Genomic DNA, 26,655 nt, shown 5'->3' on the forward strand with positions numbered 1-26,655 from the left:
GCTATTTGAGTGTCAGCTAGCAAGATTCCCTCACAGCAAAGCAAGAGAGTGCAATGTCCGCCATTTTCGCGACCACTTTTGGCTCGTGAGCGCTACTTTCAGAACTAATGGATAACAATTATACAAAAGAATCGGAGAATGTCTTTCAATCGAGATTATAGTAGTAATAACACATGTAGTGCTTTTCATTACTGTGTTATCACATAGATCTACATAGGCAAAGATTTTTTTTAAATACAATAAAAATATCATACATTTAGAATCAAGGCAGGAAATAGCAGTAGTAGGCTAGGTGCTAAAAGGACTTTCCAGGTTAGGACTATAAGAAAGACAGTCTGTAGAAACGTGTTTTTAAGGCCCATATTAAACGTTCAGATAAGGCTGCAGGAGGGCATGCGTTTTAAGGTGGTTGATGGTTGAGAACAGGATTCTGAGGTTAGCCTCGTTGTCAATCATGGTGGCGTAGAAGGCTGATCGTGCTGCTTTTAGGGCAGTAGAATAGCTTGCTTTGGTGGTCTTTGTAGGGCAGTAGATGGGTAGTGAAGCCGTCCTTCCTCCCAACGCCTCTCAAGCTTAAGGTCATGAGTCTTCGTTCTGCGCAGTTCATCAGTGAACCAGGGTGAAGAGTGTTGGGAAGTTACGGGAGCAATGATGTTCAGGGTATTACTCAGAGTGCTGTTGTACAGGTTGACCATGTCGTTGAGGGTCGTTCACTTGCATCAGACACAAAAGTGGGCTGGATGTGTTCCAAGAAGAGGGATGTGTTAAGTTTCCTTAAATTGCAGAATTGAATGGCCCCCATTTGGGCAGTGGAGCGGAGTGGGAGCATTCAGACCGTGTCACAGGCTTGTGGTCAGATATACCAAGTTCGAGGACATCCAAGTCAGAGGCAGGGGCATCTCCAGTGATAATGTATTGTGTGTTGACGGTGGTGGGTGGGGAACATTTACATGTTGCACATGGTTTAGACAGTCCTGCAAGTTGAGGAAGTCAACAGCCATAGAGCCCTTGGGTGAGTCAACATGGATTTTAAAGTCACCCGAAATGACTGTGTTGGAGAGGGTGGAGCATACAGAGGTTATTAGTTCACAAAACTCAGGAATTAAAAAACTGCTTGTCTGGAGGGGATTGGGGGCTGTAAACCAGGATAACAAGTGAGAGGAGTTGGTTGTTTACATTTTAAAAGCAAGGCACTAAAATAAAGCACTCTTTATAAAACAGTAAGGTCTCCACCACGGCCGTGGCTATGTGCCTTTTTCAATGTATTTATATCCAGGCGGCGCTGAAGCATTTACATTGTAAAGGTCCCCCACTTTGTGCCATTTTTCAGTGATGCAGATCATGTCAAAATCATTGTCTGAGATAAAGTCATACAAAAGAGGCGACTTGTTAAGGATTGAAGATTGTAGAGTGCACGACGTCTGAAGGCATTGGTGGAGACACTTTCATTGCATTTTGGTTGGTCCACTCTCTGTATGTATTGGCTTGGAATGGGTGACGTAATTTGCCTGAGGGTCAGACTGCAGAAATGGCCAGGCCCTTTATCACCTAACTCCTGTACTCTCATTGTGAGTGCATACAATTGACTTTAGTTTGTTAATTAGTCTCCTACCGCCTCGTCGTCCTCACCATGTTGTCCGTAGGAGCCTGTATTGAAAGAGGCTGTTCTTCTGAGGATTTCTTCTGTAAAGTAAATGAAGGTTGCTGCCATTTCAGAATCTTTTCATCCAGCCTTTGGTCGAGGAGATGAGGATCTAGAAAGATCTAGTTAGGCTGGTATTTGAATCCAAACAATTTGCAAGTTCTAGCCAAATATGTTAACTAATTTAACGTTGATGATAAAAAAATAACGAGATTCTTATGTTCTATACTTGATAAGCTATCAAAAAAAGGAACCGCTTCTCTTTAATTACTTGTTACTTTTATCTCTTATTCTTATCCATATTTTTTTTAAACCGCATTGTTGGTTAGGTGCTCGTAAGTGAGCATGTCACTAAGGCCTACACCTGTTGTATTCGGCGCATGTGACAAATAACATTTTATTTGATCTTGGATCTGTTAAAAACAATGCACTTAAACACTTAACAAATAATGATGGATCATTTTGCAGGATTAAAATACCAAGGCTACCTCTAGGTGCCATGGCAACAATGGAACTCCAGTGCCATTCTGTCTCTGCTTCGTAAGATTTAATCCAATCCTGCTGGACAGGAATGTTTTCGAGATGAATTGAAGGTCTTCAGGTTATTTTATGGTTCAACACCAATTGAACAGACACTTATTGGTAAGATTCACAGACCAGAGCAGTATTATGAAAACAATCTCAACTGTTCCACTGCAATTATTGTATTTATACTCTACCGGAAGATAGCCGGAGTGCCTGCCCTGAATTGATTTTTTTATGAGATTAAATCATAATTGTGGATGCATCCAGGACTGACAACCTCCCTCAGTCAACATTGTATCATTTTTTGAGCTATGACGCAATGAAGCAGTACTACAGATTTGTCATCTTAGTGCTGGGGACCATTGTGAGGGATCTGCTTGTGCTGTACATCCTTTTTTGATTGATTTGAAATACTGTAACTTATTGAAAGCTTTAGCATATCCTGCTGTATAGGTCTGACATGACGAGTGGAACATTGTAACTTAACGTTTTTAGTTCTCTGATTTAACATACAAATATGACCAAATGATGAAACATGAGCAACAACATGACAGTAATGACTCATTGTACAATGTCCCTCTTTTTTCTTCTCTTTGTTTCTTTCTCTCCCTCTCTCTCTCTCTACTTCATCTCTCCCCTCTAGAGATGCCCAGTCAGACGGAGACGGCCCCGCTGAGCACAGTGAGCCCATATTTGCTGTCAACAACAATCGAGGCAGTGGTACCGGTGGGAGCCGCGATGGAGAGCGACCAGGGTGAGAATTGGCTGGGGCAGGCCTTTGAGGATGGTGTGTGTGAGAACACTAGTTAGGTATATGTGGCTTTCAGGGAAGGGGGGTGTGCAAGTAGAGTTTTTATTTTTTTCTTCAATGGAGATATGAAAGTCTTCTGTCTAGCAGGCATTCTCTGAACTGTGTTTACACGCTAGTTCTGTGTGTTGACATTGGACTCTCCCCTTTTGCTCACAACAATATGTTTACTTTCAACTAAATGCAATGCCAACGCTAGTCTCATACACACACACTTACATCCATATGGCCTTTATCAACATTTACCATTTGGCTGTGTTTTGCAGGAGCAGCAGGGCCCCCTTGAGGTCTGAAAGGGACATGGGACTTATGAACGCCATCGGTCTCCAGCCCCGTCACCCTACCCCCGTTGTGACCTCACAAGGCACACAGACACCCGTCCTACAGCTTCAGAATGCCGAAACACAGACTGACCGAGAGCCACAGGTTCCCAGCACCTCCCGGGCCTCCCAAGCAACAGACAGTACATCTACCTATATCTATACCTATTGCTCTCTCCCCCAATCCCTCCAGTATTTACCCTATCTACTAGATCTACAATGCCTTTGGAAAGTATTCAGACCCTTTGACTTTATACACATTTTGTTACTTTACAGACTTACTCTAAAATGGATTAAATAAATAAAAATCCTCAGCAATCTACACACAATACCCCATAATGACGAAGTCAAAACAGGCTTTTCAAATGTTTTGCTAATTTATACAAATAGAAAAAACAGAAACACTTTATTTACGTAAGTATTCAGACCCTTTGCTATGATCGGGAAATTGAGCTCAGGTGCAACCTTTTTCCATTGATCATCCTTGAGATGTTTCTACAACTTGGAGTCCACCTGTGGTAAATTCAATTGATTGTACATGATTTAGAAAGGTACACACCTGTCTATATAAGGTCCCATGGTTGGCAGTGCATGTCAGAGCAAAAACCAAACCATGAGGTTGAAGGAATTGTCCGTAGAGCTCCGAGACAGGATTGTATCGAGGCATAGATCTGGGGAAGGGTACCAAAAAAATGTATGCAGCATTGAAGGTCCCCAAAAAAACACAGTGGCCTCCATCATTCTTAAATTGAAGAAGTTTGGAACCACCAAGACTCTTCCCAAGAGCTGGTCACCCGGCCAAACTGAGCAATTGGGGGAGTAGGGCCTTGGTCAGGGAGGTGTCCAAGAACCCGATGGTCACTCAGACAGAGCTCTAGAGTTCTTCTGTGGAGATGGGAGAACCTTCCAGAAGGACAGCCATCTCTGCAGCACTCCACCAATCAGGCCTTTATGGTAGAGTGGCCAGACGGAAGCCACTCCTCAGTAAAAGGCACATGACAGCCCGCTTGGAGTTTGCCAAAAGGCATCTAAAGACTCTCAGACCATGAGAAATAAGATTCTCTGGTCTGATGAAACCAAGATTGAACTCTTTGGCCTGAATGCCAAGCATCACGTCTGGAGGAAACCTGGCACCATCCCTACTGTGAAGTATGGTGGTGGCAAGCGTCATGCTGTGGGGGTGTGTTTCAGCGGCTGGTAGACTAGTCAGATTTGAGGCAAAGATGAACGGAGCAAAGTACAGAGATCCTTGATGAAAACTTGCTCCAGAGTGCACAGGAACTCAGACTCGAGTGAAGGTTCACCTTCCTACAGGTCTACGACCCTAAGCACACAGCCAAGACAACGCAGGAGTGGCTTCGTGACAAGTCTCTGAATGTCCTTGAGTGGCCCAGCCAGAGCCCGGACTTGATCCCCATCGGACATCTCTGGAAATAGCTGTGCAGCGACGCTCCCCATCCAACCTGACAGAGCTTGAGAGGATCTGCAGAGAAGAATGGGAGAAACTCCCCAAATACAGGTCTGCCAAACTTGTAGCGTCATAACCAAGAATTCTCGAGGCTGTAATCGCTGCCAAAGGTGCTTTAACAAAGTACTGAATAATGGGTCTGAATACTTATGTAAATGTGATATTTCAGTTTAGTATTTTAAATGAATTAGCAAAAAAATCGAAAACTATTTTTGCTTTGTCATTATGGGGTGTTGTGGGTGGGTGGATTGAGGAAAATGTTTAGAATAAGCCTGTAACCTAATAAAATGTGGGAAAAGTCAAGGTGTCTGAATACTTTCCCGAAGGCACTGTACATCGTTTTCATAATACTGAGCTGTTCAACTATGTAATGTCTTAACGGGTAAGTCTGGTTAAATCGCCATCAAATTAATCCCAGAACTATTTAATATTCTTAACACAATATGCAGAGAGCCCAAGGCTCCCCTCAGGCATATTGTAAGGACTTTCACAAATGAGTAATTTACAAATTTTCAGGATGATACTTTCATTAATTGAACGAGTGAACTGTGGAAATCGGGTTCCATTTTACTGCACAACACAACAGTATTTCTACAATAGCTGGTTTTTTTCATTAATGGGGAATTTGTTCCTTGTTGCCGTCAGGAAATACAACCTGGCAAATTAGTAGCGTCATAATTTAATTCACTTTTTATGGAATCCTTTTCATTTGGCATTTAAGACTTAACCTAATTGCAATCAGTCTGAACAACCTCCTTGACCTCATTCCATACAGAGCAGAAAAAAAGACCTCAAAGGCATGCACTAAAGGCTTATACAGTACCTGGCAACAGGAAGCAAATACTTGTTTAGTTAGAGGTACATTTCACAATTTTTCAACTTCATATTCATAATCTCCAGCACCACCCCAACATCAACATACTGTATGTGAAAATGGCGTTTCTATATTTTGGGGTAAAAAAAGATAGAGGAAGATGGTGTGTTTCCAATGACATCATCAACCAATTAGTAGGCAATGCCTTCTCATAATTGGTTAAATTCACATGATGCACATCAATGATGTCATTGGAAACACGTATACTTCCTCTCTTTACTACAAAACAGAAATGAGGCATTTTCACACATGTTGGGGTGGTGCTGGAGATAATCAATGTGCGGTAAAAAAAAAAAAGGTGAAAAAAAGAAGTGAAATTGCTCGTTTAAGACACAAACCTCTTAATTGCCCTTGGTTCCTAAGTCAGGTGAAGTGGATCATTACTTGTCTGTTGTCCCAGTGGTAATATAGCAATACCAATTACCCCCTATCTCTGCATTAACTGTCTTAGTAACAGATCACAGAAATAGATGTTGTGATATTGGGTCTCATCCAAAACCCGTCTCTCTTGGGCCACTGAAATATAATTTTCATTACTTTATCTTCATGTTTCCTAGTGGCACATCTGGGAACGTGAGTGCTATCAGAGAAAATGAGACCTGCATAGTGCTCTTTTGTGTCTCTGGGCTTTGCACGGTTCTATCTAAAGGGGTTTAGACTCAATTTCATAGAAGTCAATATCCACAAACAGAGCACCAGAGTCCATTTTGGCTCAGCTGGAATGTTGTACACAATACATTATGTTGCGAGAGCATTAGCACAACTCCATTATACTAATTACAAATGAATGATTGAAACAATAAACACCTGGTGAGAAATCGAAAACGAGCTCTCAAGGCCCTTTCACCTTTCATCCAATCGTATCCGGCACTTAACATTTATCTCTGTTTCTACTCCCCTATTGTTGTTGTTAATGTACCAATGACTGGTATAATGATTATATAGCATAGCAAAGGGATAGAGATCCACTGTACTGTATGTAGGAGTGTACTAACTGTACCTCACTTGAAACCAGTTCTGACCGTGTGTGTGTGTGTGTGTGTGTGTGTGTGTGTGTGTGTTCTGCCATGGTCCTCGTCATACAGGTTGAGCTATGAGAGGATTCTCTGACAGGTGTCTAAGAGTTAGATGGTAATAAAGGTTGATTGCTTTGACTCCAACCCGCCACCCTTCAAAAGTTGACTGCTCAGACTCCACTACTCTCCAGTGAAAATGTGCCTATTTCTTGAAGTGGAGTGTTGTCCTTCCCATAAAAAAGACTTGACTCTTATATATATATATATTTTTTTTTTAAATAAATTTTTTTACCTTTATTTAACCTTTTATTGAACTAGGCAAGTCAGTTAAGAACAAATTCTTATTTACAATGACAGCCTACCCCAGCCAAACCCGGACGACGCTGGACCAATTGTGTGCCGCCCTATGGGACTCCCAATCACGGCCGGATTTGATACAGCCTGGATTCGAACCAGGGACTGCACTGGGTTGCAGTGCCTTAGACCGCTGCGCCACTCGGAAGCCCAAATATATAAGAAACACTGAAGGAGGTGAAACACTAAGAGAATCTTACATGATATCTACTCCCTCAAACCTGAAGTTAGGTTTCATAATATCTCATATTATCTGATATATAAACTCAGCAAAAAAAGAAACGTCCTCTCACTGTCAACTGTTTTATTTTCAGCAAATTTAACATGTGTTAATATTTGAATGAACATAAGATTCAACAACTAAGACAAACTGAAGTAAGTTCCACAGACATGTGACTAACATAAATGGCATAATGTGTCCCTGAACAAAGGGGGGGGGGGGTCAAAATAAAAATGTAATAGTCAGTATCTGGGGTGGCCACCAGCTGCATTAAGTACAGTAGTGCATCTCCTCATGGACTGCACCAGATTTGACAGTTCTTGTTGTGAGATGTTACCCCACTCTTCCACCAAGGCACCTGCAAGTTCCTAGACATTTCTGAGGGGAATGGCCCTAGCCCTCACCCTCCAATCCAACAGGTCCCAGACGTGCTCAATGGGATTGAGATCCGGGCTCTTCGCTGGCCATGCCAGAATACTGACATTCCTGTCTTGCAGGAAATCACGCACAGAACGAGCAGTATGGCTGGTGGCATTGTCATGTCAGGATGAGCCTGCGGGAAGGGTACCATATGAGGGAGGAGGATGTCTTCCCTCTAACACACAGAGATTGCCTGCAATGGCAAGCTCAGTCCGATGATGCTGTGACACACTGCCCCAGACCATGACGGACCCTTCACCTCCAAATCGATCCCGCTCCAGAGTACAGGCCTGGGTGTAACGCTCACCCCTGGTGAGACAGAACCGCGACTCGTCAGTGAAGAGTACTTTTTGCCAGTCCTGTCTGGTCCAGCGACGTTGGGTTTGTGCCCATAGGCGATGTTGTTGGTGAGGATGTCTGGTGAGGACCTGCCTTACAACAGACCTACAAGCCCTCAGTCCAGCCTCTGTCCGCAATAGGCTGAGAGTCTGAGCACTGATGGAGGGACTGTTCGTTCCTGGTGTAACTCGGTCAGTTGTTGTTGCCATCCTGTACCTGTCCCGCAGGTGTGATGTTCGGCTGTACTGATCCTGTGCAGGTGTTGTTACACGTGGTCTGCCACTACGAGGACGATCAGCTGTCCGTCATGTCTCCCTGTAGCACTGTCTTAGGCGTCTCACAGTATGGGCATTGCAATTTATTGCCCTGGCCACATCTGCAGTCCTCATGCCTCCTTGCAGCATGCCTAAGGCACGTTCACGCAGATGAGCAGGGACCCTGGGCATCTTTCTTTTGGTGTTTTTCAGAGTCCGTAGAAAGGCCTCTTTAGTGTCCTAAATTTTCTTAACTGTGACCTTAATTGCCTACCGTCTGTAAGCTGTTAGTGTCTTAACAACCGTTCCACAGGTGCGTGTTCATTAATTGTTTATGGTTCATTGAACAAGCATGGGAAACAGTTGTTAACTTCACAGATCTTCATTGTAAAGGGTTTATTTGGATTTTTATGAATTATCTTTTAAAGACAGGGTCCTGAAAAAGGGACGTTTCTTTTATTGCTGAGTTTATTATCCAAGCAGTTTTCAGAATGGTAGATGGACGTATTGTATGCAAGTTGTGTATTTGCCAATTTTCCCCTAAAATGATGGAGGTACGAAACACCACTATCAGGATGCCTAATATTACTCATCACATAGAAAAGGCTTTTAATGATTAAAACCTGAATTTATTCATCATAATAATATTTGCTCTGGGTGGAAATTAACTGTATGTCAAAATCATTACATCATAAATAGTCCCAACAAATGGACAACTTTGCAATTGCATTTGCCTGTTTTTGCGCTGTTATACAATGAGCCTGGTGCAAAGGGAAGTTATTTTTACGTATCATTCGGATCTGAATCATCCATCCACATACTGTGGGCTGGATGCTGATTAGTCAAACCAGCTCCATGGCTGTGATGCCTTAAGTGACTCTTCAGCTACCCTCTCCAGCGCATGGCTGATGGAGTGTTGCCGTTGGGAGAGCGAGCAGGCATTGGGAACGCGCCTCCGCACATGGCATTGAATTCATAACGGCACACTCCTCAGGCTCAACTCATGTTCAGCAAGTTGTATTCAAACATTGCTCGACGTGTTCATTTGAAATGCATTAGCGGCACTGTTGTGAGAAGACGATCGCATTTTATGAATATGGAGTCACTGCACACCTACAGTATTTATGTCTTGGCACTCGAGCCTTTGTGCTTCAAATAACACCTGGCTCAAAGAACACTCGGCATGACTCTTGCCTAGTGTCTTACTTTCCCTTTTGTGTAAGGCCTAATGTGTCATTTTAGTTAAGTAATTCTGATTTATCGTATTCCCGAAAGCCCGCTGTATTGAAGGATCCCCAAAAAATAATCCAACCAGCACCTCTGTTACACCCACCCACCTGGCAAAGTGACTTTAGCCAATCTTCTGTTTGAGTTGAGTCCCCTCCAGCCAGCCAGATACCCTGCGTTTTGTGTAGAGTGTTAAATACAAGGTGACACTTCCCACATGCTTTCATTAAGGCAGCGACACACCTCGGAGAGCCCTAATTTCCCGCTGGGGTCACGTAAATCAGCCGCCCTCAATTTGGCAGGACGGTGATTAAGCTAAAGCACCTGAGTTGCATTATTAGGCCAAATTATAATTGATCCCACGGAGAGCGATAGGAGAGCCAGAGACACTATAGGAAATGCTCAGCGCTTGTCCTCTGATGTACCTATGGAGGCAACTTTCCCTCAACACCTTCGGTATTTATGAGCAACGCTTGGGAGATGACACAGGGCAGAGCAATAAAGGAGACGCTTTCTTACTCCACGTAAAGATGATTTAAATGGAGCCTCCCGCTGTTCGATGGGGATATGGAGAATAGACTAGATATTTGACTAATCAACAGTAGCAATAGAGGACGACCAGGACTTAGCATTTACTATCAGGGTCCTCAAGAAACCCCTCCAGTTTAATGACTGGAAACTTTGTTTATTGAAAAGCTTGTAATTACACAGGTTATACATGTGTGGGGTGAGGGATTTGACATTTTTATGGTTTGAATGGGAATCATCTTAGATCTGAAACTTCCCCGTACAGTTTTTGTCATGTACATTGTTTATTTCTTTGTGGTTAACCAACCAAGGCTTGTCTGTCATCTACTTATTAAGAGGAAGCGTCATTAAGATATATGGGTGGAATCCATCACTGAAAACATCACTTCTAAGGCAAAAACCTTAAATGGATTTGTGTCTGTCAAGCTACTGTGGGAAAACCTCCACTCTAAAAAGGTTCTGCAGTTCAGTTTGCAGGTGGACAGGTGACTGACACAGAGAGTGCTACTCACGCTCTGGCCTTGTGGTGTCAAACAGTCAGATAGAATGCCACCCACTGACAGGTCTTATATCCAATTCCCTGATGCCATACGAGTTTCAGTATAATCCCCTAGCCTTGTCAGTCTCTGGTTTGATTGGATCTAGAGGTGACAATAGTCATGCCAATATTCACCTTTTGATGTCACAATCAGATATCCATGATTTTGGAGGTGTGAGAACATTTTACTAGTCCAATTTTACATACGAGGGACGTTTTTAGCTTAATTTTTTTTTTTTTTTTTACACACACTCCTCACCCACTCTCCTCACCGGGAGACGGCAGCCACCCAATGCAGGCTTTCATCTCTCCACCTCGCAGATGGAGCAACAAAATACTGCACTAATCCGATTCCTCTCCCCCTCACTGAGACTAAACATTTCTTTAGGGAGCGTGTTTGAGGGATATGGTTCAACATAGCACAGGTTTCTCCTAAATTCTATTTACTCAGAGTAAATCTATATTTCTACAAATATATCATTGTACAGAGTACTACACTCAGTACCGATCTACAGTATCTCTTTGAGGTATGTTTTTTTGGTACAGATCACCTTGAAGAATTCCCTTAATTCACAATGAGCTTGTTTTTTGGAGGATTTTAATGAGTTTGAATGTTTACCTGGGTAAACAGTTGTGATCTGACGATGTGGTTTTTCTCTTACATGATGAACATACGATTCTGTTGGTGTCACTAAGTCACGCATGTTTTCTAAAGTGTATAAAATTGCATAATTGCATCTTCTCTCCCAGCGAACAAGGTCTCAACATGTGCTGTGTTTTATTTTCTCCCTCCCCTAGTCGTTGGACACATAAGGGACCTTCATCCAGGCAGCAGCACAGAAATGGTGCCTGAGACGCCCCCGCACACACTGCAGGAGGATGGCGAGTCAGCCGAGGCCTTCACAGATGCCAGCACCACCTTGGCTAACCCAGGTAACCTCATCCAGCCCTCCTCCTCCACACCTGATTCTCAGTGTAAATAGACTTATCTCAATTTGACTGGCATTTGTGGGATCATTTATATGCCACAAAATAGTGTTAAGTCAAGACAATCTTTGCCTGAGAACAAAATAGCTGACAAATAGGAGACATAATGTAGCTCCAGGTGAGCCAAAGAAAACTCACATCATGAGGTCATCTCAGTTCTATATCTATGATCTCAACACCATTCCACCACCACCATCATTAGCAAGACCAGTCAGTCCACGGGAGTGGTTGGCTGTGATAAATGAGTTTGGTCCTTGTCTGAGGAGATTACCAGTACTCACTGTCTCCTTATCTCTGGGTTGGAGGAAATGGGGGGGGGGGGGCCTCCTTCCTTCCTCATATTCCCCCCTTCATTAATCCTATTAATGGCCTCTCCGTTGTAGGGGCAGCAGAGCATTATAATGGCTGGGGTTATTACAGCCTGGTTGTCGACCCACGCACACACATATGATCTATAGACCACAAATGATCGTAATTTGTGTATTGAATACAGTAGCCATAAACTGTGGAGTGGATGTGACTGTTGCCAGCAAACATGGTGTGAAAAATAAAGGTGGTGATTATGATATTGTACATAGTAAACAGTAGCTCTTTTGAATGTTTTACCAATGTACAGTAGTAGCCTCATCCATAAGAATAATGGAACTGCCAGGGCCACTGTCCTGCTGGCACACCCAGTGGTATTCTGCTGATTAACGGTATACTACCGTTGTTCATAAACTTTTATGGTTGCTTGGAGCCCAATTCAAATGAAGAACAACAACATACAGCCTGTGTTTACTCTTCCAAATTGACACATTTCGTTCTCCAACCATTTAAGTGCCTGACAAAAACAGCAATGCAGATACCTCCTGTTTTCAGTAGAAGGGACAGCCATAAGTACAATGTTTTTTTTTTTTTTTTAAGTACTATGTTCATATCCTGAATGCCTGAAGTTTTGGATGCTTAAGTTGCAGTGTTTCCACCTTACAGTACTGCCCTTGTTTTTTTCCCCTCTGTGTGCTTCTGACTGTGGCTTTGTTTTTGACACAAATTACATTATGAATTTCTTTGCGGAGTCCCAGGAGAGTTCGTGACTGACAGATAACACACAGTACTCTGATCTGTCAGTCTGGCTTTTCCATGCATCGCTAGAGGCCGCCTACTGACTCTCATTTTCATTCTCCGCATCACATTAAGTGCGATTGCAAAACATTTAGGCCGCTGACGTTCCCTCAGTGATCTTCATATACATTGTATTTTGCCTGTAGAGGAATATAAAAAATGTATTTATGGGTATAAACAGCCAATCATGTTGTGGCAAAGACAAATAACCATGTGTACCTGACAGGTAGATGTAACACTGAGTTGCACCATGTTCATACTTCACTGATGTCACAGTACACAGCTGTCTAGTTTCAAAGATTTATTTGGCTGCACTTCCTCCGAGATGTTGCTTAATATGTTTTTTTAGGCTCGTAAAATAATATTTGATTTCCTATCAATAGGTGATTGGGATAAGTTGAACACTACACCAACAGCAGCTGCCTGAGTAATATGATTACAGTATGCGGTATTATAGTAGGGGCTGGATGCTAGAGCAGGCTGGTCATGCTGTTTTAGGAGTGGCTTAATCCAGGGTAGTTGGACACTAAGACATTTAGCCAGCCTTGTAAGTAACTATATTCTTCCCCTGTCAGGTAATGTTGGCTTCATTAGGGCTAGCGCTACGGCTAACGCAGATATCACCGTGCCATGCCAAATCGCAGAGAAGAGGCCCACTTCGATCACGTCATGCTTGCCACTTCCACCTTCCCTCAAATAGGTTATACTGTCTGGTTACATTTATGGAGGGAGTTTCTCAACCGCCAAGCAGAGGACATGCATCTGTGTAGAAGTAGAAATTGTTTTCGTTTTTCATGTGTGTATTGTAGTTAGGCGCAAACAACATGTTGAGCAAGTAGAACATTGCGAAGTAAATCCAACATTGAGGAAATGAATGGAACCAAGTGACCAACTACAACCTATTGAAACTGTTTCTACTGTATGTTTTACAAAGCTCTCCGTGTCTTTTCCTCCTCTCCCCAGGGGAATCTCAAGATCAGGGCAATGGGGAGGACGCCGTGTCTCGGCTCCGCAGGCTGATCGCCGAGGGTGGTATGACGGCTGTGGTCCAGAGGGAGCAGAGCACCACCATGGCCTCCATGGGTAGCTTCGGTAACAACATCATCGTTAGCCACCGCATCCACCGCGGCTCCCAGACTGGGACAGAGGCTCAGGATGGGGGCAGAGACACTCAGGGCAGGGGTCAGGGTCTTGGTGGAGGTGGTTGGACGTCCGTCTCTTCGTCCCACCGCGGCACTCTGTCGTTCACAGAGCCCACCTCCCGTATTCTGACCCACCACAGCATGCAGCTGGGCGAGAGCTCAGGCTTCCTGTTAGAGCCCTCTGGGGCTCAAAGCCGAACAGTAGCACCTCTCCCCTCCCAGTACATCACAGTCTCTTCTCATCTCAGCCCTCAGGGGCCCATTGGGGTGGAGGAGGGGGCCGATGAGGCCCCTATGGACACCGACGATGCGTTTGAGAGTGTGGGACTTGTCGATGATCTAGATCTACACTTGCCCTCTGCTTCCTCCTCCTCTTCTTCAACCCTGTCCCCTGTTGTCTCCCCTCTTGACAACAACTTCAGCGCCAGTTACCATGGAGACCCCTACAGTCGATAGAAGGTAATGTGCTTTCCATACCCATCTGATCTCTACCTAGAAGACTCTCCTCCGTCTAGCCTTATTACATTGACTACTGGTTTTTCTGGAGGCTTTCGAATCCCGACAATGAAATTAGGCACTTAAAACTTCATCCCACTCCTCCATTGCCTGTTCAGTTTTCTATCCAATAGTAGGCTGGATGAGACTTATCTTCAACCTAGGATTAGGCTCGGTCTCTTTCTTGGATGTGGTGTTCCTTTGCGTGCCCTGACCACTTTCAGACTTTTGTCATTGCCTAATTAAGAGCAAGAATCCAAAGCTACAGTTTGACCATTCCATTGGAAAGAGGTGGACCTGAATGACTCTTTTACAATCCGGGGTTCAGATCGGTGGTTTTCGAATGCCACCTGGGACCAAATTCCATGATCAAATTGCAACGTTCTTCAAAACGTGTTAAGACTCTGCCCCTTGCTCACGATTAGCAAGATGCTGGTATAGTAGAAGCACATTTTATTAACCAATCACATTGGTACAATTTGATTGTGAAACTGGATGATTCTGTCTATAAGTTATATTTATTGTGTGTGAGAGAGGATGTTCTATGTCACCCTTGGTCGTTACAAAACGTTTCATTCTAGTCGTCATGGTGGATTAGTGGTTTGCAAAGATGTAGTTGACCCAAGATAACTATGAATCCCTTGTACTACATAGGAGAGCAGAATTACATTACAGAGTTGAATTTAGGGAGACCAATTCCACAATATGCTACTCCAAATATGAGCGATGTTCGTTATTATCGCGGTGCGCTGTTAATAACAAAATAATTCCAGACTTATTTTTTTGCTTATTTATGATATCATAATCACCTTCTCATTTAGACTTATTTTGAACACATTGATACTGCCTAACTGATAAACTGGTGGTAACCCTGGGGGGTACGCACAATGCCGTCGGGGGAACGCCTAATAATTTCTTTATTTCAAAATGTTCTCACATTTTCAAACAGTACATTTATATTTTCCAACAGAGCTATACATTTGGGTAAGTTTTTTTTCTCACTTGAGTAGCCTCGTTTCACTGAGTAGCCTCGTTTCACGTATTCACAAAAATACAATTAAACCATCTAGTGTACAGCGAAATAACAACACAATGTCAAATACAGGTAGCCTAGTCAAATCATTAACATCCAATCGCGTTAACCATTAATCTCTCGCGGGAAACCTTCACTCTTGCGCAGACATTTAGAAACGAAACATGACCATTTGAAGAATAAGCCACGGGAGTTTTTTGAGCGAGAATAAACGACGTTCAAGTAGTAAGACATGTATAAAAGCAACAGGTACATTAATAAGAAGGGTCTAGAAGCGTCTTATATTGTGAGCTACCGAGTGGCTAGGACAGGCAAGCCCAATACTATTGTGGAGGACTTAATTCTTCCTGCTGCCGCGGATATGGCTGGTACAATGCTGGGGGAAAAGGCTAAAAAAAAACTCTACAGACAATGACTTCATCAAACAACACTGTTTCACAACGTATCAGTGACATGGCATTGTTTTGAAGCAATTACTGCTTCGCATACAAGCCAGTGAATTATATGCGTTACAGGTGGATGAGTCAACAGACGTGGCGGGCCTGGCACAGCTCCTGGTATATGTCCGTTACGTTTATGGGGGGTCAATTAAGGAAGACATCCTCTTCTGGAAACCAGGACAACATGAGAGGATATGTTTTTAAAGTACTGGACAGCTTTGTGACATCAAATGGACTTTGGTGGTCAAGATGTGTTTGGTATCTGTACTGATGTAGCAAAAGCCATGACAGGTAGACATAGTGGAGTGGTAACGCGTGTGCAAGCAGTTGCTCCCGACGCCACTTGGGTACACTGCAGCATCCATCGGTAGGCTCTTGCTGCCAAGGGAATGCCTGACCGTTTGAAAGACGTTTTGGACACTAGTGAAAATGGTTAACTTTGTTAAAGCAAGACCCCTGAACTCTCGTGTATTTTCTGCATTATGCAATGATATGGGCAGCGACCATGTCACGCTTTTACAACATACAGAAGTGCGCTGGTTATCAAGGGGCAAAGTATTGACAAGTTTTTTTGAATTCAGAGACGAGCTTACATTTTTCTTTACTGACCATAATTTCCACTTGTCTGAACGTTTGCATGATGACGAGATTCTCACACGACTGGCCTATCTGGGTGATGTTTTTTCTCACCTGAATGATCTGAATCTAGGATTACAGGGACTCTCAACTATATTCAATGTGCAGGACAAACTGGAGGCTATGATTAAGAAGTTTGAGCTCTTTCTGTCTGCATTAACAAGGACAATACACAAGTCTTTCCATCATTGTATGATTTTTTGTGTGCAAATGAACTCAAGTTTACGGACAATGTCAAATGTGATATAGCGAAGCACCTGAGTGAGCTGGGTGCGCAATTACGCAGGTACTTTCCCGAAACGGACGACACAAACAACTGGATTCGTTATCCCTTTCATGCCCTGCCTTCAGTCCACTTACCGATATCTGAACAAGAGAGCCTCATCGAAATTGCAACAAGTGCTTCTGTGAAAATGTTATTTAATCAGAAGTCACTGCCAGATTTCTGGATAGAGCTGTACTCAAGAGTTTCTTGCCTTTGCAAATTGCGCTGTTAAGACACTGGTGCCCTTTGCAACCACGTACCTATGTGAGAATGGATTCTCGGCCCTCACTAGCATGAATACTAAATACAGGCACAAACTGTGTGTGGAAAATTATTTAGGATTGAGACTCTCCAATACAATCCAGCATTGCAGAGTTATGTGCAGCCTTTCAAGCACACCCTTCTCATTAACCTGTGGTGAGTTCTTAACAATTTTTGATTAACAAATAAGGTTTTATATGTAAGATGGCTAAATAAAGAACAAAATTATTGATTATTATTATTTGTGCCCTGGTTCTATAAGAGCACTTTGTCACTTCCCACGAGCCGGGTTGTGACACAAACTCACACTCATTCTTATGTTTAATAAATGTATAGTGTGTGTGGGCTTACAATGATGGCAAAACACAACATTTGAGAATGCGCTGACCCTGGTGCTAGAGGGGGTACGCAGCTGGAGGTTGAATGTTTGAAGGGGTACGGGACTATAAAAAGTTTGGGAACCACTGGTCTAGTGCGTCACAATATCTCAACCATATCGTTGACGGCAAATATTGCCGATATTCGAGATTTGTCATATATTAAGCCAAACCGAGTAGCATTACAAGATGTTGCTACCAGAGAGTTGCCAGATAATACCGTTACCCTTTCCACCCCAGTGTAATGTTTGTATCAGGTGTACAGTATGCAGTTGGATGTGTGTGCAACAATGGTTCATCTGTTCCATAAAAGAAAACTAACATTCATCATGATTACTTATGTATTTAAAAGGTTGATTAAATAATAACAGGGTACAGTACACATGTGCTACCGGCATTTAGATCATGAGCCCTAGATCCGCAGCCTCATAACTTCCCGACCTTGTCTTGAAAACACCCAAATGCTGTGCCAAGTATTTGAAGTGAAGCATTTTGAAACTCTTCTACGCTGTCAAACTGTCATCCCATGACTTTTTTATACAGTAGGATTCCTTCTCTACATCCACTGTGGTATGTTGAGCCCAGTCATCTAAGGCTAACTGGAATTTGAAAAAAGGAGATGCTATATAATGTGTTGTACATCCAGAAGGCTCTCTTTAAAATGGCCAGTTTCCCTCCCACTAGCCGCCCCGGTGCCTTGAGGGTTGTGTTGTTGTGACAGAGATGCAGTTGGAGACGCACAGGGGTGATGATTCGTATAGCATTCCGAGTCACCACAGGGGCAAAGCTCTCTAGGTTGAATGGACTTTGTCCTTCAAACAGCTTTGTCAGGTCTTAGTCCTTTTTCAAATTGGTTTGCCAATCAGCAGTAATCTGCATCAAAAAACAATATGTTTTATTTGTTGTTTTTCCTAACAAGGTGGTGGGTTTTGACAGTGAAATAAACTGTGTTGAATTAATGAATTTGGAACAGCTTACTGCAGCTCCATGGTGAGTGGGTTACTTTTTTGATCTTTCAGTGTGAAAAGGTATTGCGTTACGAAGAGGTTTTTGTTTCTCAGCCGCTGTTGGTCCAGCCAACTGGCAGTGCTTATTGCTCTCTCAAAAGTATATTGTGATTGTATCTGTTGAGTTTATTTCTGTTTTAAAGATAATGGTTCTAGAAGAAGATATGACAACTTAACCAATAACGTAAGGTTGATCCTATTTTTTCATATGAACTCACCAGTTGCAATAGTCATGTGATCCTTGCCGCAGCAACTGTCCGTCACTGTTGTTCAGATCACTTCTAGGAGATCAATGCACCATTTGTCGGTTCATATGCTGATCTTACTTCAAACATCTTCAGAAATTTTTCATTGTCATAAAGATAAATACATTTTGTTGTTCATTGTTTATCCTATTGTGAAATTGTTTAATCTTCCCAGTGTTTTCCTATACTGTATGACTGACCATTCACTTGTACAGTGCCGATCTTCATTTGAATTTGTCCTCAATTAAGGGGTCCCATTATGGCTTGTAATGACTCCTGTAAGGTTATGGTAAATACTAGATTACCACTCATAGCGTCAGAGTCTGAGTGAAATTAGATTTGGACAAATATATGCTTGTTGTTTGAGCATTCATGAGGTTTAATGTTAGCGTATGCCATGAGACACAATACCCTTCTGAATTTCTACAGAAATAATCAGTTTACGACAACTTCCGTCGACCCTTGGGAAGAGCAGAAGACCGGAGGCTTATTTACAGTGCTTGGGTTGGGATATCGGCGTGATCTGGGTAGGAGTAGAAGGGGTGGAATAGGATACAGTGTTTGCCACAGACAAACCAAGAGACCCATCAGGCATCAGAATGGTTCAGGCTAACCCAGATCTGTCAGACTCTCTGCTCCTGAAAAGATCCCCCCCCCCTTTGGAAACTGGAGCAGACAGCTGACACACTTTTCTTTTGTTTCCCCCCCTATTATTTCTTTTTGAGCACACTCATTTCATTTTATTGTTGTTTTTGGTTTTTGAACTTGTGGAATTGACTGTTTTCTGTTGTATTTGAAGAGGATATGATTGACTGCATTCTAGTGTCCTGTTGGTCAGGAGGATAATGGAAAGGATGGGTTTTAAACGGAAGGCAGGAGCTTCGAGGCTTCGTGGTGACTGTTGGGTGAGATGGAGAGAAATGGAGCAGTAGAGCTGAACACTGATCCCTGTGGGTTCCAGTCCTGCTGGGTTTTAAAGTGGGAGAAAAACAGTGAGCGAAACGGCAGCGTTGGATTTGGCCACCTTGATGCTCATACAGCATTGTGTTAGTAGATGAGCTCATCTGTTTCAGCTTTCACCTTCTATCTGTGCTTTTTATTACTCAGTTCACCAACATACAACAATCAGCAGCTTGTGTGTCGATTCAATCAAGACCATAGTTAAAGTGTAACTACAGTAGAAATATCCACATACAGTTCTTCAGTTTTTCTGCCGATCACTTTCCACAGCCAAGGACGTTTTGAGACTTCCAGGGTTTTTATTTTCTGTGCAATTTAAGGGCAATATGTATTCACGTTACATACTCAACATATTTAGTTATACTGCTTTACACTGACCACACAACAATAATCAAACTGCACAACTGTTCACAGATCATCACAAAATCATTGTAAAGACATTACACTCCAATATTTCCGTACAGGTGATATTCACATGTTTGTGCTTCAGAATAAAAATGTATGTGACCTTCTGGATATGATTGAATTTTGGATCAAATCTATTTTTTTTTTTTATACATTTGTAAGTCAGAAATGTGTTTATAAAATGAGTTTCCTAAACAATTACTTTATGGAAAATCCTAAAGGTCACGAGTGTATTTGTTCTGTTGTCACTGACTCACCATAGTGTCTTTTTCTCAGATTTATCAGTATGTGATCTGCTGAGTGTACGTGAACTTAACAAGGAAGTGTCTTCAATGGACCTGTTTTTTTTTGTAGGAGATTGTGATTTGAAGGGTTTTCAATCTACTTTAAAGGGTCAAATGCAGTATATTACAGTAGTCGATGTGCAACTAAGTGCTGCGGGAACACCAAAGATCCTAGAAAATATATGTTGATCATAAACAAATAAAAATGTAAAACCTAAAACAATACATTTTTCTTTTTTTATTCTCAAGGGTGAAAGACGATGTACATTTTTCTTCCATCCACTGTGCTGGTAAGAAGTGGTTATTTTACATGGTGAGCTGTTATGACTTGTTTGAAACCTTGTCAGTCTCTTGCTATTTTACAGTATGAGAATTAAGAGAATTTGTCTTATAAATAATGCATTCATTGATTGCATAACAGCAACATATCCTGCCAGTTGTTTATAATCCTGGAACATTTTGTATTCAGTAATTTGAACAATACAATGTCATTGGGGGCAGTCATGTTCACAGTACAGAATACTGTGCACAGGATCTTCAAGACTGACCTCCTGCTCTTGAGAGCTTGGACCTAGTGGTAACATTGGATGGAAATAATGATTTTTCTACGGATATTTTTGCTTCCTTTTATTTTTATCACATCTTTGTGGGTTTATTCATGGCAAATGGTTCTGGTAAACAACCCACATCCCCTCCTACAGAAATACTCACTTTTGGCCAGCAAAGCCAGGCCTTGAGCAAAAATAACGAGAGCAATCAAAATGAACAAATATTAGGATTGTTTTCCGCTTGGGGGTTTTCATGTCTTCCAGAATCATTTGCTTCTTGAGAATTACGTTTTTTATCATGAAACTGCATCCTTATTTGTTTAAAAAAGGGAACCATTTCTAATCTGCTGAATTATTCATATTTTCTTGATAACTACTCAGGGGAGATATATAATCAACCGAATCATTGGATTCCTCGCTGTTGCTGCTCTGCTGTATCAGATCTGACCAAAAGGTCCCACAATGATCTGACACATGGACGCCCTGGGGGTTTAAAGAGGTTGAGCTTTATCTAGTGTTGGTCCACCTGAACAACTGAGGGTGTATGTGTTTATACTAGAGATGAAGATTCAGACCGGTGCAAAGAGGTAGAGGGAAAACAAACAAACAAAGCCGTGCCTCTATATTAACTGAGATAATTACATAACGGTGTAAATGGATAGAAATTAGAACTGGGAAATTGATGAAAGCATTGCACTTAACTTCATAAATTACCCTGGAGAGTGCTGCTGGGAGTGACTGAGGACCTGGCACAGCTGAGCAAGTGGTTGGCTACAGGGCCAGTCTGATTGCCCATACAATCCCTCCCTTTGCCCCTGTCAATGTTGCTGAGGTGGAGTAGGCACAGAACAGAGAACTTACATAACTACTGTATGCTCCTCTGTGAATGGATACTCCCTCTTAAGCACCTACACAGACTAGCCTCTGACCCAGCACAATCATCAGAATATTCAGTCCGATAGGTGGCGGAACTAATTGGATGCTAGAGCTTAAGTTACAGCACTCTTATTGCAGTAGCCATCTTCCAGCCCCAAAATGTTCTCCCAGGAGTCCAACTCTGAGTTGCGGTCCATCTGCAGTGGCTGCTCATGTTCTTGACGAGGAGAGGCTTCAGTGGGGGAGTCGATGTGTTTAATTGTATGTCAGGTGCTCTGGGGAAATACTGCCACAAAGTCAGATGTTTTTAGGAGAGAAAGAGAGAAAGGCCTCCCACTTTTATTTCCTCTCTTTTGTTTGCCTCCTTTCCCTGTTGCTCTCTCCAGCCAAGTTTTTCTTCTCCCTCCCTCGCCCTCTTCCTTCCCACCTCCCCCCACTCTGTTCTACAGATGCTCTCTTTCCTCCCTCTCATCACCCCACCCATGGTCTCTCTATCCCATTATTTCTGCATGCCCCTCCACCCCCTGCCGTGTCTCCTGTGAATAAGAGTCTGGCACTTCAGTGTTAGAGGCCCTGTCACTTCAAAGCAATGCTTTTAATTAATCCAATTTGGTGAGAGGCAGTTCTAGGAGTGCGCCTACCGTTCAGGAGAGAGGGTAGCAGGATGGATGACGGGTGTCCTCAGAGGTGGTATGGAAAAAGAAAGCCATTGCCCATACTCCACCACTCCATAAGTGGGGCCTGGGGACGTTCGGGTGAACTCTTCACTTTGCGTGTCTGTAAAGACACCAGGAACTTGCACTACTTTAGTAATCGATGTGTGTGTCTTATCTTTAAAGAGTTCATGCTTATAATCATGCATCACCACATGCTCAAGTAACGCAAGCAACCCACAAATGTGCAAATAAGGAATTAGGCCAACATACAAATTTCATATGAAGACTATGGAAACCACAGAGTGCTTGACTGTATTTTAGCCTCGGATCCCCTCATAATTAATTAACTGTTGCAAAAAAAAAAGAAGCTTGATGCAAAAAATATCAGCACTGTCCCAGCTCCTAAATACTCCCCTTGTGGTTAAATTGGGGCACTTTTTTTTTTATCAGAGTAAACATGAAGACAGAAAACCGCTTTAGGACTTTTAAATGGGTGTGGAGTTTGTCCTAGAAACAAACACACACACACACACCAGCTGGCTTTGGTGCAGCTATGTTGTTGCTGGAAGAAGAAGAAATGCTGTAAAAAGCTGCACCGCTAAATGTCTACTACTACTACAGTCGTGGCCAAAAGTTTTGAGACTGACACAAATATTAACTTTCACAAAGTCTGCTGCCTCAGTTTGTATGATGGCAATTTGCATATACTCCAGAATGTTATGAAGAGTGGTCAGATGAATTGCAATTAATTGCAAAGTCCCTCTTTGCCATGCAAATTAACTGAACCCCCCCCCCCCCCCCCCCCTAAAAAATCCACTGCATTTCAGCCCTCCCACAAAAGGACCAGCTGACATCATGTCAGTGATTCTCTCGTTAACACAGGTGTGAGTGTTGACGAGGACAAGGCTGGAGATCACTCTGTCACGCTGATGTAATTGTCAATAAAAGCCTTTTACACTTATGAAATGCTTGTAATTATACTTCAGTATTCCATAGTAACATCTGACAAAAATATCTAAAGACACTGAAGCAGCAAACTTAGTGGAAATTAATATTTGAGTCATTCTCAAAACTTTTGGTCACGACTGTACATGGAAAGTTGAGCAGCAGGACTAGTCAGGGATGGTTCCTGATTCATTTTCATTGTCCTCACACAACGAGGAGCAGTAACATATGATACAGCAAAACCCTCTCATAATGATCTGCTGAACCATTATCTTCCCAATACATGAACTATCACAGAACACTGAGGTTTTGGTGAGATTCATTGTTAATGGTCTGTTGAGAGTAGAGGTCCATTATCTTATTCTCTCTCCTATGCATTCAAGTTTATCTGCTCTGCTAAATTAGTCAATATTCCCTCTAGCTTCACATTGTGATTTTGATGTAATACGTGTGTTTTATTGTTGTATGAATTACTGTACGTAATAAAAGGACACAAAGCACAAATCATAATCACTGTAATACATTTGTGCTGAAGAAAATAAGGTTATTGTGCAACAATAACGGGTAGAGCATGCTATGTACCAGTGGAGGCTGGTACATAGACTTGAAAAATTGAAGATGGGCGACCCACGGTATAGGAGCGGATCGCACGGAGATGACAAAGTGTGTTCCAAAAATCGTCAAAGACTATTTTAACCTAAAGCATTTAATAAAGACATTTAGAGTACAATATTATGGGGAATGAGAAGGCTACTTACACAGTTGGAAAGGGACCACAGCAGTGCTTGAATGAGGGTATGAGACATGAGTTGAGGTGTTCAGAGGCTTGACCAGTGCAGGATAGGATTTGACTGGGAAGACAAAAAAACAATACAACACACTGCATAGTTAGCCAAAAGAGATAAGAATGAGTTAGTCCAAGCAAGGTGTGAAATGATTGTGTAATAATGTGATTGTGTTTGTGAATGTGATTGACTACAGTTGAAATCGGAAGTTTACATACACCTTATCCAAATACATTTAAACTCAGTTTTTCACAATTCCTGACATTTAATCCTAGACAAAATACCCCTGTCTTAGGTCAGTTAGGATCACCACTTTAAGAATGTGAAATGTCAGAATAATAGTAGAGAGAATGATTTATTTCAGCTTTTATTTCTTTTATCACATTCCCAGTGGGTCAGAAGTTTACATACACTCAATTAGTATTTGGTAGCATTGCCTTTAAATTGTTTAACTTGGGTCCCACGTTTCGAGTATCCTTCCACAAGCTTCCCACAATAAGTTGGGTGAATTTTGGCCCATTCCTCCTGACAGAGCTGGTGTAACTGAGTCAGATTTGTAGGCCTCCTTGCTCGCACACGCTTTTTCAGTTCTGCCCACAAATGTTCTATAGGATTGAGGTCAGGGCTTTGTGATGGCTACTCCAATACCTTGACTTTGTTGTCCTTAAGCCATTTTGCCACAACTTTGGAAGTATGCTTGGGGTCATTGTCCATTTGGAAGACCAATTTGCGACCAAGCTTTAACTTCCTGGCTGATGTCTTGAGATGTTGCTTCAAAATATACACATAATTTTCCTCCCTCATGATGCCATCTATTTTGTGAAGTGCACCAGTCCCTCCTACAGCAAAGCACCCCCACAACATGATGCTGCCACCCCCGTTCTTCACGGTTGGGATGGTGTTCTTCGGCTTGCAAGCCTCCTCCTTTTTCCTCCAAACATAACGATGGTCATTATGGCCAAACAGTTCTATTTTTGTTTCAACAGACCAGAGGACATTTCTCCAAAAAGTACGATCTTTGTCCCCATGTGCAGTTGCAAACTGTAGTCTGGCTTTTTTATGGCGGTTTTGGAGCAGTGGCTTCTTCCTTGCTGAGCAGCCTTTCAGGTTATGTCGATATAGGACTCGTTTTACTGTGGATATAGATACTTTTGTACCCGTTTCCTCCAGCATCTTCACAAGGTCCTTTGCTGTTGTTCTGAGATTGATTTTCACTTTTCGCACCAAAGTACGTTCATCTCTAGGAGACAGAACGCATCTCCTTCCTGAGCGGTATGACGGCTGCGTGGTCCCATGGTGTTTATACTTGCGTACTATTGTTTGTACAGATGAAGGTGGTACCTTCAGGCGTTTGGAAATTGCTCCCAAGGATGAACCAGACTTGTGGAGGTCTACAATTTTTTTTCTGACGTCTTGGCTGATTTCTTTTGATTTTCCCATGATGTCAAGCAAGGAGGCACTGAGTTTGAAGGTAGGCCTTGAAATTCACCCACATGTACACCTCCAATTGACTCAAATAATGTCAATTAGCCTATCAGAAGCTTCTAAAGCCATGGCATCATTTTCTGGAACATTCCAAGCTGTTTAAAGGCACAGTCAACCTAGTGTATGTAAACTTCTGACCCACTGGAATTGTGATACAGTGAAATAATCTGTCTGTAAACAATTGTTGAAGAAATTACTTGTGTCATGCACAAAGTAGATGTCCTAACTGACTTGCCAAAACTATAGTTTGTTAACAAGAAATTTGTGGAGTGGTTGAAAAATTAGTTTTAATGACTCCTACCTAAGTGTATGTAAACTTCTGACTTCAACCGTACATACAGTAATGATAGATTATTTATAGGGGTACTCACAGTGCGTGGAGGGAAAACATTCAATGTGCCAGTGGATGAGTAGGCACATGAGATGTGGCTTCAGTTCATGTCATGAGAAAGTGGTAGTGGAGTGGAGTAGTCATCACCTCTTAATCAGGGAACAGGAGGGGACTTAGCTGTAAATACAAATAGCAGATACATTCCATTACAGCTGCGCCATCTTAGGTTTGGAAGAGTTTCTCTACGAAGTTAAACTCAGACATCTCAAAAATCATATCGTCAAACACAGACTGCGCATCTCGCCCACTTGACTCATCAAAGTATCCCAAGAAACGTTCCTGAATAAAGCCCTGATCATCCACATACCTGACGATCACTGACAACTGCAAGCAGACTGGTGGCACCATAGGTCCCAGAGCAGGGGGCCATTTTTACGCCCTGGGGCCTAGAGTTTTTTCTTATATGTTAACCTAACTAGGAAAACTGTGGACCCTATAAGGTATGACGGTGATTAATCAGTTGTAAAAAGGTTTTATATGGGCTATAATGGGACCAGTTTTTCCTGATCAGGTCACATGGTTTCCTGGCCCTGGGGGGATGAAAACCCTGTCAAACTGCAGCTACCTTATATTTGTTCATATAAATGATATCTAGACTAGATTAGGAGGGGGATTTCCTCTACCCAGACACATAGACAACAACTGATAGACAGTAGAACTCAAAGGCCTGAGCTTGCTTTATGCATGTTTGCATCATGCAGGCATATGCAACTGTAGACCTTTTTAAAATGTACTCACATCTCTCATCACTATTATGTTTATTGATTAATTCCAGTTAATAATTTTGGATTAAAA

At 42.4% G+C, this 26,655-nt stretch overlaps 1 protein-coding gene across 1 annotated transcript in view; it reads left to right on the forward strand.

Moving 5' to 3' along the window:
• ambra1a (autophagy/beclin-1 regulator 1a) overlaps nt 1-15,503 on the forward strand; it is an 88,776-nt gene extending 73,273 nt beyond the window's left edge. The window contains exons 16-19 of the mRNA XM_038990697.1: nt 2,811-2,921; nt 3,242-3,438; nt 11,332-11,466; nt 13,588-15,503. Of these exons, the coding sequence (XP_038846625.1) occupies nt 2,811-2,921; nt 3,242-3,438; nt 11,332-11,466; nt 13,588-14,222 (1,078 nt within the window). The 3' untranslated portion in view covers nt 14,223-15,503. The remainder of the gene's footprint in view (nt 1-2,810; nt 2,922-3,241; nt 3,439-11,331; nt 11,467-13,587) is intronic.
• Nucleotides 15,504-26,655: the final 11,152 nt, after the last annotated feature.

This window comes from Salvelinus namaycush, chromosome 1 (genome assembly GCF_016432855.1).
Source record: "Salvelinus namaycush isolate Seneca chromosome 1, SaNama_1.0, whole genome shotgun sequence".
Lineage (NCBI taxonomy): Eukaryota > Metazoa > Chordata > Actinopteri > Salmoniformes > Salmonidae > Salvelinus > Salvelinus namaycush.